We start from the raw sequence: 12372 nt of genomic DNA, 5'->3' as shown, positions 1-12372 counted from the left end.
AAACTGATAAGGCAAAGTGGAAGATCAACAACAAATAGAGGGCAAGGATAAAAATACTTTTTCACAAGAACAGAGGACATTCTAATTAAACACAATTTATAAAACATCTTAATGTATTAGAGTTGAAATTAATAGTTGTTTATCTTAAAAGACCATTTTCCAGTTACAGTAGGTTGAATAAATTATGCAATATTTCATATAAAGCAATACCAGAGTCATTAAAATGTTGATGAAAAATGAAGTATTTTTAAAGATGTTACCAACTTTATCTCTAGCCAAAGCAGGCATAAATGTTTTATTATAATACTGATAAGTAACAAACAAAAGGTTCAATAGAAAAAGACATCCCTAAATTCTGCTACTCTTTCATAACCGTAAGAATACTTCCTGACAATATAAACAATATCCCTATAGATCTATATTCAAAAAAGCTATTAGTCAAAACTAATAAATTTACATTTGACATTTACAAATCATCTTGCTTATTCAAACCAATTCTTTCTCATCCTCAACATTCATTTCCTCCATAAAACCTTCCTTGCTACAAAAACACATACACATAATTCCAAAATAGCCTTTATCATTCTCAGCTGTAATTTAAGGGTCTCTCCCCTTCTAGAACTACAGTCATCTCATTTTCACTTCTTCAGCCTCAAACTCCAATCCTAGGAAAGAAAGTAGAATATTTACTTTTTAGATGAAATAAAAAGATAAAACATAATTTGCCCACAGTTCTTCACTACATTCATGTTCCTATACGTGCCAAATACTGAACTTTATTTTCAATAAAGAAGAAAATTATTTAACATTGAAAGATATCATGTTTTCTGCATACCTCGGAGTAAGATTTGTAGCAAGTTTTACAAGATAAGCCTCTCAATTTAATGCAATACGTGTTGCAAATACTTCCTTTCAAACTTTTGTTAATACACTAATAAAGCTTTATTGAACAAATTTAAAATAAAAATTTCAGCTTATCTCTAAATTTTAAGCAAAAAAAAGTCAAGAAAACTTAATGTGCATCCTTAACGTTAACTGTTAGAAAATGCTTTCATTGCGAATATTTTAATATATTGAGTAATTAAACATCACAATCAAGATAGTTCTGTCACTAACTGGTGATAGCACAGCAACCAGACAAACCTTCTCTGGGACTCATTCCTTATCTACAAAAAGACAAGAGTTGGCAAATGATCTCCGAAATCTTGAAAGAGCTTACTGATGATGACTGCAATTACTTTAATTAAATAAACAGTAGATTGTTTGCAGTTACATATCTACCATTACTAAGTCCTCATCAAATCCTGTGATAGGTAGTCGTTCCCAGTCGGAAAGAATAACTATTCTCTCCTCATTAAGAATTAAATGAGCTACTATTTGTAGGAGAGCTGAAAGGAAATTAGAGCTCCATCCAAGGTAATGTAAAGAAGTACACCTAGCCCACTGCCCAACATTCTTATCTCAACAAGTAGTTTGCAGTATTTCTCTTAGGAGACTTGTGAATGCCAAAAGTTCTAGTCTCTCCTTTTTTTTTTTTTTTAATTTATCTCTGCTATGTGGTCAGTTCTCTTTTATTAAATGTTTTATTTTCTTTATGACCTGGAAACATTTTTAGGAACTATGATGATCTTAACAACTTCTGATGGGAATGACTGAGAAACTATCAAAATCAAAAGTAAGTGTTAGTTCCAATCAAATAAAAAAATAGTTTTAAAGAACAAATATCACAGTTAAACTTACTACATATACTACAACAAATTTTAACCAAAGCTTTCTGTTCCGTCCCTCCTGACTGGAAAATTTATTTCTTTGACATTTAATTCTAATTGCAGTTATTCTAGATTCCTTTCAACTTCCTTTCTGTCTTAAAAATTGGATTAGGGAAAGATTAGTATATTCAACATGAAACAACTGACCTATCCAAAGAATGAAACTGTCTAGGAATAAATGACACAGTGAGGCTTCACTGTATTAATGTTAATTAAGAAAATAGGGAACAGAGCAGGAAGGCAGTAGGCACAAACTTAAATGGAAGTAAAATTCTACTAATCAATTAGCTATTAATAAAAGCAAAACTTTTGAGGAAAATAAGGCATGGCTTCTCTTTTAAACAAGCCTGTAACCAGAAACAAATGACTGTAATCACGGAACACAAATACCTATGTCCATAAACCATAAAGAACTGGAACTATTTTCTAGTCAGTCATTTATACTCACCATAAAAATGGCCAAAATCTTCAGAAATGAGAAAAATACTTAATAAACACTCAAGTTAATGAAGTTTTGGTCGAGCAGAATCCTCCACTTTGACTTTTCCTTTCAGGAAAAGAAAGCAGGAAACTACGGCACTGCTTTTTCTAAGCAGATCACTGCATGAAGGCAAACAGTGGCAATCAACAGGTGAAAGATAGCAAAAATCAGCAAACCACTGTGTAAAGGGCAGACATTAAAAACTATATATAAAAATAGGCAATTCAAGACTGCTATTTCAAAGGGTTGTGTATTACTTATCAAAAAGATTAAAAGTATCAAGGTTATTTAAAAAGGAAAAACAGCCATAGCCTTTGAAGTGCCTTATCTGTGACATTAACTGATGGCAGTCTATAATCATATATTTATACTATGGGGCTTATTGAACTTTCTTCTTCATAAGTAATTTCTACTGTTGGAGGAAAGTCTCCCAAGGCCCCTAAGTATTTCCATGTCATTTCTTCACAATCCAAACCTCCCTACTCCCAAGAACTTATTGCAAAGATTAATCACTATCATCAAGGACTTCCATTTTTTCCCCTAAAGAATCTTTGTAATAAATAGCTAGCTAGCTAGCTAACTAGTTTATGGTTAGTCTGAAGTTACATGGGGAGGTGACTTTTGCAAATTCTACTAGCAATAAAAACGTTTACTAGAGTGTGCTGAACGTCTGCGAAGGAAGGCAATATACTCTACAAGACTACGTTCTTCTCTGCAACTCCGGGGGGAAACACAGTTCTAGGTGCAAGCAGTAGGTAATCCAAGTGAAAAGAAAAGGAGCAAGCCAGCCCTGAGAACCCTCAGGAAAAGTGGGCTGTGACACATGAGATACACCTGGAAGAAACTTAAAACACTGCAGGCTTACACTGAAGAAATTCCAGCTCACCAAAGGTCCTTATCCCCAGTTCTCTAATTGTTCCTCACTTTATCAGTGTTACTGCAACTTCATCCCCAGGCCTAAGGGAAATTCATGCTCCGGTGTGAAGGAGTGCCAGTTAAGATAAAAGGAATATGAAGGAATCCTTATTGTGACTTACTACAGCAGAGTCAGATGTATTTAGCATCTGAGTTAGAAATGCCAATCATTACAGCTTTCATGACAGTAATAATTAATTTCTCTAATACCATGAGATGTGATACTGGGTAGTAACTAGGTTAGAACGATTTTCTAGAAATATAATCACTAATTATAGTATTACTTCTATAGGAGAATGTTTTTGAAATTCAATCCTTTCATTAAGCTAAAATTTATCAAAGATAAACAGTAAGATTGGCACAACAGTACAGTGGTCAAATAGCCTGATTTAGAAGTCAAATTTCACCACCGCTGGATATACAATTTCGGGTGAGTTACTCTAATCTCACTGTGCCTCCATTTATGTATCTGTAAAACAGAGGTTAAAAAAAAAAGTAGGTAAAATATGGAGATTAAAAAAATAGTAGGAAGTTAGGGGGGAAAAAGTCCAAGAGTCATTACTTCATAAGTATTTAGTTAAGTGAAAGTGAAAGGGAAGTGAAGTCACTCAGTCGTGTCCGACTCTTTGCGACCCGTGGACTGTAGCCCACCAAGCTCCTCCGTCCATGGGATTCTCCAGGCAAGAATACTGGAGTGGATTGCCATCTCCTTCTCCAGGGAGATAAGGAGAAGTTAAGTAGAGCAGATAAATATTAACTCTAAATAAACGTAGCTACTATTGCTATTGAGGAAAAGTACTTAAAATTCAGTTTCTTATCCACCCAACATACTTCTACTTACACTTAAAGACCTAGACCAATCAATCCTTTATTAAATCCTTCTTAAACTCCATACACATTGAATATTCCCTCCTTGGTCCCTTCAATGTACATTCAACTAAAAGTACATCAATAATATTCACAAATCCACATATTGAGAGTCACAGACCTTGAAACAAACTATAGAGGTCATTTAGTTCTGGTTCAAGTAGACTTTCAATGCCATATACTTATTGTACTCTTCCCAAAGTCATTTTTAAAGATATGAATGTTTGAGCAGCTGGTTTTAACACAACTTTTAAAAAATAAATAAAATACTACAATCAGCTATCAAGATTCTGAACTTCAATACTGAAGTATCAAAAGCTGAAATTATTTCAGGTTTTTCTAAATCTTTTGTTTATGGTCAAAACACAAAATATACTTAATCTACTTTAACAACAGAATTACTAAGTCTGTTTAATGTAAGTAAAAGATACTCTGTAAGCTCAGAATACTTATGAGTGAACAAGTTGTATTCTCTCAAGATCTGTAATAACTTAAAAGACTAAAAATATGTGGCATAAAAAATGCAATCTATTAAGTAAAATGTAATATCACCTATTAATATAAGATTTTAAAAAACACTTTTCTATCATTTTTCTGTTCACTATACAGAAAAGTAATCATACGTGACTTTACTGAAAGATTCACACTATAGTTAAAGACACCATGAACTTTGTACCTGATACTACAACACTTTTTTGGATGCAATCAAACAGATTTTCAAAGACAGCAGGTATATTGAACTCAAATGTGTCCCAGTGTCACCCTCTCTCTGTGACTTTCCCTGAATGCCCTATCTAAAATGATCACCCCCATCATTTCCTTAACTCTGTTCTATCTTTTCTTATTGTATTTACCATGACTAACAAACATTATATCTCAACTGATTATCATCAGACTCTCAATATAACCTAAGATCCATAAAGACAAGAAAGTCTCTGTTTTATAAAGTTATGTCTCTGTTGCCAGGAACAGCATGTGACATACAGATACTGCTTAACAGACAATGAATGAATGATCAAACAAATACTTTTGAGGTAAGAGCACGAATTTTAAGTGTTTGGTAAAACAAAAGGGACAATCATTTCAGTTAAAACCAACAGAATGTTCATTTTACTGGGACTTTAGAAATTTTCTTTTCCTGTAACTCAAGAGTAGGTAGTATACAAAGAGTAGGAGCGCAATTTACAAATCAGGTTTATTTCTTCAAAGGTCCTCCAGCTATAGTTTTTCCAGTAGTCATGCATGGATGTGAGAGTTGGACCACAAAGAAGGCTGAGTACTGAAGAATTGATGCTTTTGAACTACAGTGCTGGAGAAGACTTTTGAGAGTTCCTTGGACTGCAAGGAGATCCAACCAGTCAATCCTAAAGGAAATCAGTCCTGAATATTCATTGGAAGGACTGAGGCTGAAACTAAAACTCCAATACTTTGGCCACCTGAAGCGAACAGCCAACTCATTAGAACAGACCCTGATGCTGGGAAAGATTGAAGGCAGGAGGAGAAGGGGATGACAGAGGACGAGATGGTTGGATGGCATCACCGACTTGAAGGATATGAGTTTGAGCAAGCTCTGGGAGATGACGAAGGACAGGGAAGCCTGGTGTGCTGCAGTCCATAGGGTTGCAGAGTCAGACACGACTGAGCAACTAAACAACAGCAGGGCAAGCTGGTGTTCAAAAATCATAACAGGAAAATAATAAATTCTCTCTTAAAAAATGAACACTTTAGAATATGGTCTGATTTTCTAAAATCAACTATATTTAAGTTTTTATCCCAGAGCCAACTAATTATCTAAAAAGTGGACAGAGACCAAGGCATAAATCAGTCTCAAGAATCAACCTTCAACCAACTAAATGCTAACCAAGAAAATAGTATCTACTATTAACTGAACTAAGCCTCTTTTGGAAAGGAGTGAAGTGGAGGAAAAGTCAGGGAATTGAGAAGAGACCCAAATCTCTGCCACCATGTGGCAAACTGATGAAACCTGACCAGAATCCATCCTTCAAATTGCACATTTTGAGCCATAAAACATTTAACAAATCTAAAAGGATAGAAATCATACAATGTCTGCCCTCAGAGCAAAATGGCATTAAACTAGAAACCACTAAGAGAAAATAACTGGAAAATCTCAAAACACACAGAGCCCAAACAACACATTTCTAGGTAACACATGGATCAAAGAAGAAATCAAGAGAAAATATATGAACTAAATGAAAATGAAAACACAACTTATCAAATTTTATGGGATGCGGCAAAAGCTGTGCTTAAAGGGAAATTTACAGCACTGAATACATGTACTAGAAGGGGTTTTAAATCACCTAAGGCATCACCTTATGAAGCAAGAAAAAGGGCAAACTAAATCCAAAGTAAGCAAAAGAAAAGAAATAGTAAGAATTATCTTCAATGGAACTGAAAAGAAGAAATCAACAGAGAAAAATCAATGAAACCAAAAGTTGGTTCTTTGAAAAGATCTACAAAATCAGTAAATTTCTAGCCCTATCAAGTAAGGAAAAAAGAGGGGACACAAATTATTAATATCAGAAATGACAGGGGGGATATCACTACAGATCCATGGACATTTAAAAGGATAATAAAGAAGCACTATGAACAAGTTTATGCTCACAAACTTTATAACCTAGATGAAATGAACCAATTTCTGAAAGATACAATTTGCCCAAACTTATACAAGAAACAGACAATGTGAACAGGCCTATATCTACTTAGAAATTGAATCAATAATAACCTTCCTAAACAAAAAGCATCAGGCCCAGTAGGGTGCACCGGTGCTTCTATCAAACATTTAAGGAAGAAATTATACCAAGTCTCTACAATCTCTTTCATCAGAGGATAGAAGCAGAGAGAACACTTTCTAACTCATTCTAAGAGCAGTACCCCAATACCAAAATCAAGCAAAGGATTACAAGGAAAAACAAAAAACTACAGACCAGTTTCTCATAAGCATAGATGCAAAAACCCTAAACAAAATACCAACAAATCAAATTCAACAATGTATGAGAAGAATTATACACTGCAACAAAGTGGAATTTATTCCAGGTATTTGAGGCTAGTTCAACAATCCAAAATCCATTAAAGTAATCCAACACATCAACAAACCACATGTATGATTATCACTCAGCACAAAAACCTCAATACCCCTATCAAAGTTTCTAATGGCTGCATTAGAGTTCCTTCAAAGTGCTTTCAGGACCACAAGTTTGAGGCTTAATTGTAAAACTCATTAAAAATTAAATTATGAGACTCCACTCCCTCAATAAGGCAGCCCAGATAAGCATTTTTATCAAGTATCACAGGTGAATTCTATGTGAACTTAAATTGAGAATTAGTGTCCTAATTATTAAGAATTAGTGTCCTTATTTCTTGGAAGGAAAGTTATGACCAACCTAGATAGCATATTAAAAAGCAAAGGCATTACTCTGTCAACAAAGGTCCGTGTACTCAAGGCTATGGTTTTTCCAGTAGTCATGTATGGATGTGAGAGTTGGACTATGAAGAAAGCTGAGCACAAAAGAATTGATGCTTTTGAACTGCGGTGTTGGAGAAGACTCTTCAGAGTCCCTTGGACTGCAAGGAGATCCAACCAGTCCATCCTAAAGGAGAACAGTCCTGGGTGTTCATTGGAAGGACTGATGCTGAAGCTGAAACTCCAATACTTTGGCCACCTGAAGTGAAGAGCTGACTCTGGGAAAGATCCTGATGCTGGGAAAGACTGAGGGCAGGAGGAGAAGGGGACGACAGAGGATGAGATGGTTGGATGGCATCACCGACTCAATGCACATGAGTTTGGGTAAACTCTGGGAGTTGGTGATGGATAGGGAGGCCTGGAGTCACAAAGAGTTGGACACTCTGAGCGACTGAACTGAACTGAGTATCCTAATTTAACTTTTCAAAACTCAGTTGAAGCCACCTATTATGTGTCTCCATCCCCCCATCAGAATTTCTTTCCCCTGTGTTAGTCATGTATTTCTAACTTCTATCACATTATCTCTTCCCAACAGCCTTCTCCATTTCCCAAAAAGAAAACTCATTGACTCCAATTAAGGCAGAGATTCACTTTTTTTTTTTTTTACCAACCAACATACTGAGCACAATCCCAGAAGTAAAGTTACAACAGGATGCTACATAGATAAAATAAGCCATGAGATTCCTATAATTCTAGGAGTTTGATCTACTTTTCATCCACAACCAACCTAAATGGTGTAAAAATCTATTTGATTAAAATTGGTCTGTAATATTCAAAAAGTTTAATAAAAACGTAGCTTCATTCCTTTAGTAAATTTTCTATGGACTCATCATTATGCAAACCAAGAACTTCCAGATACCCAAGCTGGGTTTAGAAAAGGAAGAGGAACCAGAGATCAAATTCCAACATTCACTGGATCACAGAGAAAGCTAGAGAATTTCAGAAAAACATCTACCTCTGTTTTATCAACCACGCCAAAGCCTTTGACTGTGTGGATCATAAAGAACCGTGGAAAGCTCTTAAAAGAGATGGGAATAACAGACCATCTTACCTGTCTCCTGAGAAACCTGTATGCAGGTCAAGAAGCAACAGTCAGAACAGTATAGAACAACTGACTGGTTCAAGATTGAGAAAGGAGTACAACGGGGCTGTCTGCTGTCAGCTGCCTGTTTAATCTATACGCTGAACACATCATGATTAATGAATTGCAAGTTGGAATTAAGATAGGCGGGAGAAACATCAACAACCTCAGATACATGGATGATACCACCCAAATGGCAGAAAGTGAACAGTAACTAAAAAGCCTTTTGATGAGGGTGATGGAGAGTGAGAGCCAGCTTAAAACTAAACATGAAAAAAAACTAAGATCATGGAATCGGGCCCTATTACTTTGTGGCAAATAGAAGGGGAAAAGGTGGAAGCAATGACAGATTACAGGACTTCTCTGTAGCTCAGACAGTAAAGAATCTGCCCAGAATGCAGCAGAACAGGGTTCAATCCCTGGGTCGGGAAGATCCTCTGGAGAAGGAAATGGCAACCCACTCTAGTACTCTTGCCTGGAGAATCCCTTGGAAAGAGGACCCTGGCAGGCTACAGTCTATGGGGTTGCAAAGAGTTGGACACGGCTGAGCGACGAACACTACTTACTACTACACTACACACTACTACTAGTGACAGAGTCACTCTTCTTGGGCTCCAACATCACTGCGAATGCTAACTGCACCCATGCAGTTGGAAGACGTTTGCTTCTTGGCAAGAAAGCTATAACAGGCCTACACGCCTAGACAGTGTGTTGAAAAGCAGAGGCATTACTCTGCCAACAAAGGTCCATACAGCCAAGGCTATGGTCTGCTAACGGTCACGTTCGGCTGTGAGAGCTGGACTGTAAAGAAAGTGGAGCACTGAAGAACTGATGCCTTCAAACTATGGTGTTGGAAAAAGACTCCTGAGAGTCTCTTGGACAGAAACAAGATCAAACCAGTCAATTTTAAGAGAGATCAACCCTGAATACTCGTTGGAAGGACTGATGCTGAAATTGAAACTCCAGTATTTTGGTCATCTGATGTGAACAGCTGACTCACTGGAAAAGGCCCCAATGCTGAGAAAGACTGAGGGCAAGAGAAGAGGGTATCAGAGGATGAGACGGCTGGATGGCATCACCAATGCAATCAACATGAACTTGGGCAAACTTTGAGAGATGGTGAGGGAGAGAGAGACCTAGTGTGCTGCAGACCATGGGGTTACAAAGAGTTGGACATGATGAGACGACTGAACAACAATTGATTTTCACAACATAAAAAAAATTACAAGTCAACACTCAGTATTTTTGATCTGGATCATGAGTTTATATTGATTAAAACAAAAAGAAAATCAAGATGTAAAATAAAAAAGGCTCTGCTTTCCATTCTGTGGTTTGGCCAAACATATTGACAAAGATTCTAAGTATTACCTACTTGATATGTTAAAAAGTGAAAAAGTGCCAAACTACTGCTACTTTAGGTAAATCACTGCCTCTTTCTAAACCTCAGATTTTTCCCTCTGTAAAACTGAGGGTTGGGGGGAGAGAGGAAGGTGGTTAGGCTAGTCATTATCTTTGGTTCGTTCTAGTCCTTCTGTTCCTTATCTTTGTCTAATTTCATTGTACAAAAGGACGAAAAAACAAAAAAAACTCAATAATTACAAATTGTACTATTCACTGAGGTTTAAAGAATACACACCCACTACTGCCTCAAGAGTCAAGAGGTTAGCTGATACAATTAGGAACCACATTATTTTGAAGTTCCTTTGTTTCACAGCCCGTTACATTTCTGTAAGTCATTCAAAAGTGAATCATCATACACAACTGAACAGTGTCAGCATTTGATCCTGAAAAAATACAGCAAACTCCAAATTCCAAGGCAGAACGTCCTCCAGATGAGGATTTGAAGTAATTTGACAATTTTGAACCAGACCCCTGTGATACTGGAAAACAGCAAAGGTTAAGAAATCCTTCCACGGCCACCTTTCTGGAAACAGCTTACTACAAAGAACCAACAGTCTCCATAAGACTTAGGGAAGCAAGATGCAAGAATTGGCTGCCTGTGTGCTCCGTGACATTCGACTCTTTGCGGTTCCATGGACTAGAGCCCACAGGACTCCTCTATCCATGTGATTTTCCAGGCAATACTGGAGTGGGTTGCCATATCCTCCTCCAGGGGATCTTCCTGACCTAGGGATCCAACCTGCATTCCCTGCACTGGCAAGAAGATTCTTTTACCACTGAGCCACCTGGGAAGCCCTGTTAACAAGGCCAGACACAGTGCCTGCAAATTACCATTCTTTGCTTTAAAAATGACGAGTTGAACTGCTTGTCTCCATAGAGCAACTGGAGCAAGATATTAACCAAACTATATGATTCCCCAGATTCCTGAACTTTGGCCCACCCTCACTCCGAAACAGGACACACCTCCAACAGTTTTTCCTCAGAAATCTGGTCTAGGGGGTAAAGCTTTCTCTGATTTACAGTCCAATCATACTACCCTTTCATCTCACTTCCCCACACTCAGTTCTTTCTAGCCTTCTTTCCTCCTCCTCATAAAAGAAAACCCTTTTTGCCTAATATTTGAGGCTCTTTCAGATCTTATGGTCAAGGTACTTTTCCTACTCCAACAGTTCCCTCGCCCACGCCCCTGCAACATTCCTTTCCAATCAAGACCCTCCTTATTCAGTCCAGACTTTTTTTTTTTAATCTTTGAGACCTTTTCCAATTTCCCAAAGGCCAAGTCTGAAAGATAAACTGCCTTGGCCGTTCCTTTAAGTGACACGTGTTGATCCTTTATAAGAAGGGGAGGTATTGGGTCTAGGAAAGGCCAGGAGCATTTCTGAGATCTGAAGTTCTTGGCCACTGCTCTACAGCTGAGAGGAGGCAGGAGGTGATCAACCGGGCAAGGTCAACCCTGGGACCACCTGACCCCAAGGCTGTCCACAGTGAACGGGCCCTGAATATTCTGACTACCTATTTCGAACTCCTGGACAGATCCAGAGGCTGGGCTGGACAACGTCACTTCCTCGGGGGCCCCAGCGCCCCGGGGAAGGTGCTAAGGTCCTGCCCTACCGCTCATCTCATTGCTCCCGCCCGCTCCATCCTCAGCTGGCCACCCGGCCGGCTTCCCTGCACAAGGACTGACCTCCTGGCCCCGTCTTCCCCCCACTGCTCTCACTCCAGCCCTCACAGGAGGACTCACCATGGCGCCAAGAAAAGGTCGTGGACTCGACGCCCAGGAGTACACCGGGGTCGTCCCGGACCTCCCCTGCCAACCCTGCAGCCGGGAGCCACTCGACACCGCGAAGGAGAGGATCTTCCGGCTCGGCCGGAAGTTCTGCTCGGCGGGACAGGAAGTCCCTCCCCTCTGCCGAACGCCGGCGACCCCACGCCACGCAGAGGTGAGGCGACGCAGGACGTCCTCTATTGCCACTTCCGTGGGTGCTAGGTTAGAGGCCGGGGGCGGCGCTGACCTTGAGAGCGCGGGAGGTGGGGGAGGCGCAGGCGCAGCGCAGGTAGGTGGGCGGGCAGCGCGCCGCTGCGGCGCCTGCGAGGATCCGGAGGTAGATTGGGTGGTGTGGGCCCTACTAGGTGATGGAGATACAGGTTCGTGGACACGGGGAGAGTCGACTCCAGACCCAGCGGATTTCGAGCGGAAGAAAACCCCGGTTAAGCCGCTCTCTTTCTGAAACGACGTGGAAAGTGCCTTAGCTCAGCCACGCCCTTTCTTTCTCTTTCTACCTTCTCATTTTTCTGGCCGTCCCTTCTGAGAGACTCCGAATCCTTACAGACCCGCCCCTGCGTCGTCTCTGCTCTCTGCTTTGTGGGTCCTCCAGCT

The 12372-nt window shown here is 39.2% G+C and overlaps 1 protein-coding gene across 3 annotated transcripts in view; it reads right to left on the bottom strand.

The window, feature by feature from the left end:
• The window catches only part of TMEM161B (transmembrane protein 161B), a 71611-nt gene extending 59722 nt beyond the window's left edge, over positions 1-11889 (bottom strand). For 2 of the 3 annotated variants that reach the window (XM_040239406.1, XM_040239408.1), the window contains exon 1: positions 11737-11869. Coding sequence is in view for 1 of the 3 variants with exons in the window: in XM_040239405.1 (XP_040095339.1) it covers positions 11737-11739 (3 nt within the window). In the remaining 2 variants the exon portion in view is untranslated. Of the gene's footprint in view, positions 1-11736 lie in introns of all 3 variants that reach the window. The other variant, XM_040239405.1, reaches the window with a different exon arrangement.
• Positions 11890-12372: the final 483 nt, after the last annotated feature.

Source organism: Oryx dammah, unplaced genomic scaffold (assembly GCF_014754425.2).
Source record: "Oryx dammah isolate SB20612 unplaced genomic scaffold, SCBI_Odam_1.1 HiC_scaffold_5, whole genome shotgun sequence".
NCBI classification, from domain to species: domain Eukaryota; kingdom Metazoa; phylum Chordata; class Mammalia; order Artiodactyla; family Bovidae; genus Oryx; species Oryx dammah.
This window is presented reverse-complemented; position numbering and strand designations above follow the sequence as displayed.